The sequence below is a fragment of the Corvus cornix genome, unplaced genomic scaffold, assembly GCF_000738735.6.
Source record: "Corvus cornix cornix isolate S_Up_H32 unplaced genomic scaffold, ASM73873v5 scaffold15, whole genome shotgun sequence".
Classification (NCBI taxonomy): Eukaryota; Metazoa; Chordata; class Aves; order Passeriformes; family Corvidae; genus Corvus; species Corvus cornix.
In genome coordinates, this window is record NW_024108683.1 from 8,410 (window position 1) to 11,530 (window position 3,121).

Consider the following 3,121-nt stretch of genomic DNA (forward strand, 5'->3'; position numbering starts at 1 on the left):
GGTGTCCTGGCAGTGGCCACTCTCACTGGTCACCTTCCAGCTCCGCCCCAGCTCCACAATATCCCACACCTGTTTCCCATCAGGAGTGAGAGAGCGTCATCTTGGGGGTCTCCATTGTTGTTCCACACATCCCACAGACTTTTCCAGAAAGAGCAGCCAGAAGTTGAACCACCACATGATCATCCCAGTTGTAGAGGACCTTCAAGTTGAAACTCGATTGGATCAGCAATGGATTTACCCTTCTGATTGATGAGGAGCTTCCCATGGGAGAGGGGAGATGGGGAGGCGCGAGCGTGGTTGTTCACCTGCAGGACAACAACAACCATCCAAAACAACCAAACCCATCAAAATAAGGCAATAAATGGAGTTTAAGAAGATCTGAAGTGTTTTTATGCAGGGGTTGCCTGCACACCAGCAAATCCTTGAATTATTTAGGAAAAGACTCTCAAGATCATTGCTAAATACGTAATTTCAGTGAAATGCCAAAAAATTATTGGAATTTGGGAATTATCATGATTTTTGCTTACCCACGTGTTCCCATGAAATCAAAGGCTTTTCCATCAAAACTGCAGTAGTGTGGCCCACCAGCAAGCCAACAGGTAGAGAAGGTCTCCTGGATGCACTCTGGTTGTCCATCCACCATCTCACACCTCTCCTCACATACCAAATCCTCACAGGAGAGAGATGTGGGGGCTGAAAAAAAGGGGAAAACCCATGAATGGTCAACCAGAAAACAGCAGGGTGACACAACAATGGACTGACTGTACTCACTGGTGGCACAGAGCCCAGGGAAGCCATATCCAGTTTGACTCCGGAACCCAAACACCAGGAGCCCGATGGGCACCTGCAAGTTCTCAACACTCTGTGTTGTTGCATGCACGGTGATGATGGCCCAGGAGAAATCTGTGCCAGGAATGGCCTGCCATGCCATGGTGTTGTCGGGCCGATGGTTGAGGGTGGTGTTGGCAGCAGCAGTGGTGGGTGCAACAAGGATGGCATGTTATACTGGCCGGGCACGCTGCTGAAGCGGAATGCAGTGCAGTGGGCGGTGACAGGTGGGACAACAAGGAGGAAGGGATCTTGCCAAGACGACCCACTGAAGAAAAACACTACCTGTACTGCCACCACCGCACTGATGTACAGGTGTGAGTTAGGGTTCACACGAACCTCTGCACCTTCCCCTGCCGCCATGACCACAGTGGCATTCCTGCTCCCGGTGTTGTAGGTGATGGTGTTGTCCTCATCCGTCACCACGTACACAAAGTTCAATGTCTTGTTCTGCAGTGGGGTTGGGTGGCACCACGTAGTTCCTCCCCCACGCTGTTATCGGGAGGAGCTGCTCCCACCACAAAGTCAAAGCCAGCAGACACCTTGACACAGGTGTGGCCACTGAGGACAGCCACAGGGCTTGTCGGCCACCACGACTGTGCCAGTGAAGTCCTGGCTGCTCTGGAGCTGCAAGCTGTTGTAGGGCTGCAGGAACAGGCCGAGCACCAGCGCCAGGGGACGTAGGTGGCCCCAGGCATAGTGGAAAGTGGCGGTGGTGGTTATGCTGACAGCAGTGGTTGGCGGCGCCAGCGGCCACCACGAACTCAGTCAGGCCGTAAGTGTAGTTCCCAACAGGTGTCACCACGTAGTACCTGGTGCCCAGCTCTCCACGGGCAGGAGGCGGTGGCACCCACGGGTGTAGCTCTTGGTGCTGACGGCCACCACGGAGATATCAGCGCTGGCCTGGACCACCAAGGTTTTATGGGAAGTGTGGGCTTCCAGTGGGTTCCAGGTCAGCAGGGAGGGACAGGGGCACAGTGAGGTCCGGCCCAGGGTGACGTTGCGGGTGACGGAGCCACCGCGGAGCATCACTGACACCTGGGTGTCGGTAGGGCCATAGGGAGGTGAGCAGCAGCTGCAGGTACGCGCTGGGGACTCGTCGTCATTCTGTGGAACACGGCCAGGAACTCCCGGCCGCCCGGTAGCTGGCACTGAGAGTGCTGGGAAAACGGGGGAAAAGGGGGCCTTGGTTAATTTTATATTAACCAAGGGGGTTATATGAAGGTGGCCTTTGTATTTTATATTGATACTTTTATATTCATTCCATATGTGTTTATATAGAATTATAGGAGGAATTGTACTGAAATTACATTAAAGATTATGACTGCAGTATCTAATTTATAGAGTCTATTTTTTATATATAATCAAAATAGAAATTCTATTTAAGTTTATTATATTAATAAACAACATTTTAATAAAACTATAAATAATTCTATATAAATAGTAAACTCTTATTTATATGTTCTATTAACAAATTATTAATAATAATATACCCAATGTGTTAACAATACGAAAGAATGTTGTATTATTAACTAATTATAATAAATACCATTCCTTAATATAACAATGTTATTAGATGTTTACATTACTAAACACTGTGTTATTGATATATTAATAGTACTATGTAATATACTCCAGTATATTACTACTTATTAGCACACTGATAATAAATTAATAATAGAGGACTCATATATCAGTAAAAATATGTTAATTACTTTTTTAGCCTGTTATTATATTATTATATCTGTTATCCAGTATATACTTTATAGTTTTCCATGTTATTATACAGATCTATTAATTATAACACTGTAATTTACAACTTACATTTAAATATATAGTAGTATTTTTCTATGATTTTGTACTTATTTTTAATAGAAATACCAGCAAAGAATTAATCGAAACCAATAAATATTAAAAATAATTAAAAGTAATATAATAATAAACTGCTGTAGTTATTGAATTTATTTTCGTATTAATCCCAGTAGAAAACAAATTTACATGTTATTTTATAATTATATACAACAGTAGATGCTTTATATTTTCTCTAAAAAAATTATACAGATAATGATTTAAAATAATTTTATTTCTTCTTTTCATAGAAATGGCTTGGAAAAAAATGTTAAAAATCAAGGAAAAATAAACAATAAGGAACTAAATTAGAGCGGTAGAGAATATATTAGAGACCAGAACAGAATTAATATACCATTATTTATACTATATTGCATTATAATCTACCATTATATGTAATTAATATAACAATCATAATAGTGGATATTATATTATAACACAAAGA

The 3,121-nt window shown here is 42.8% G+C and overlaps 1 protein-coding gene across 1 annotated transcript; it reads right to left on the reverse strand.

Moving 5' to 3' along the window:
• Nucleotides 1-228: 228 nt before the first annotated feature.
• On the reverse strand, nt 229-1,001 carry LOC120412138 (IgGFc-binding protein-like). Its single transcript, XM_039572474.1, has 3 exons — nt 772-1,001; nt 528-693; nt 229-305 (listed from the first exon to the last, which is right to left on the reverse strand). Exons 1-3 carry the CDS (start codon nt 929-931, stop codon nt 302-304), a joined length of 330 nt encoding a protein of 109 aa, XP_039428408.1. The 5' UTR covers nt 932-1,001; the 3' UTR covers nt 229-301.
• Between the last annotated feature and the right edge of the window lie 2,120 nt (nt 1,002-3,121).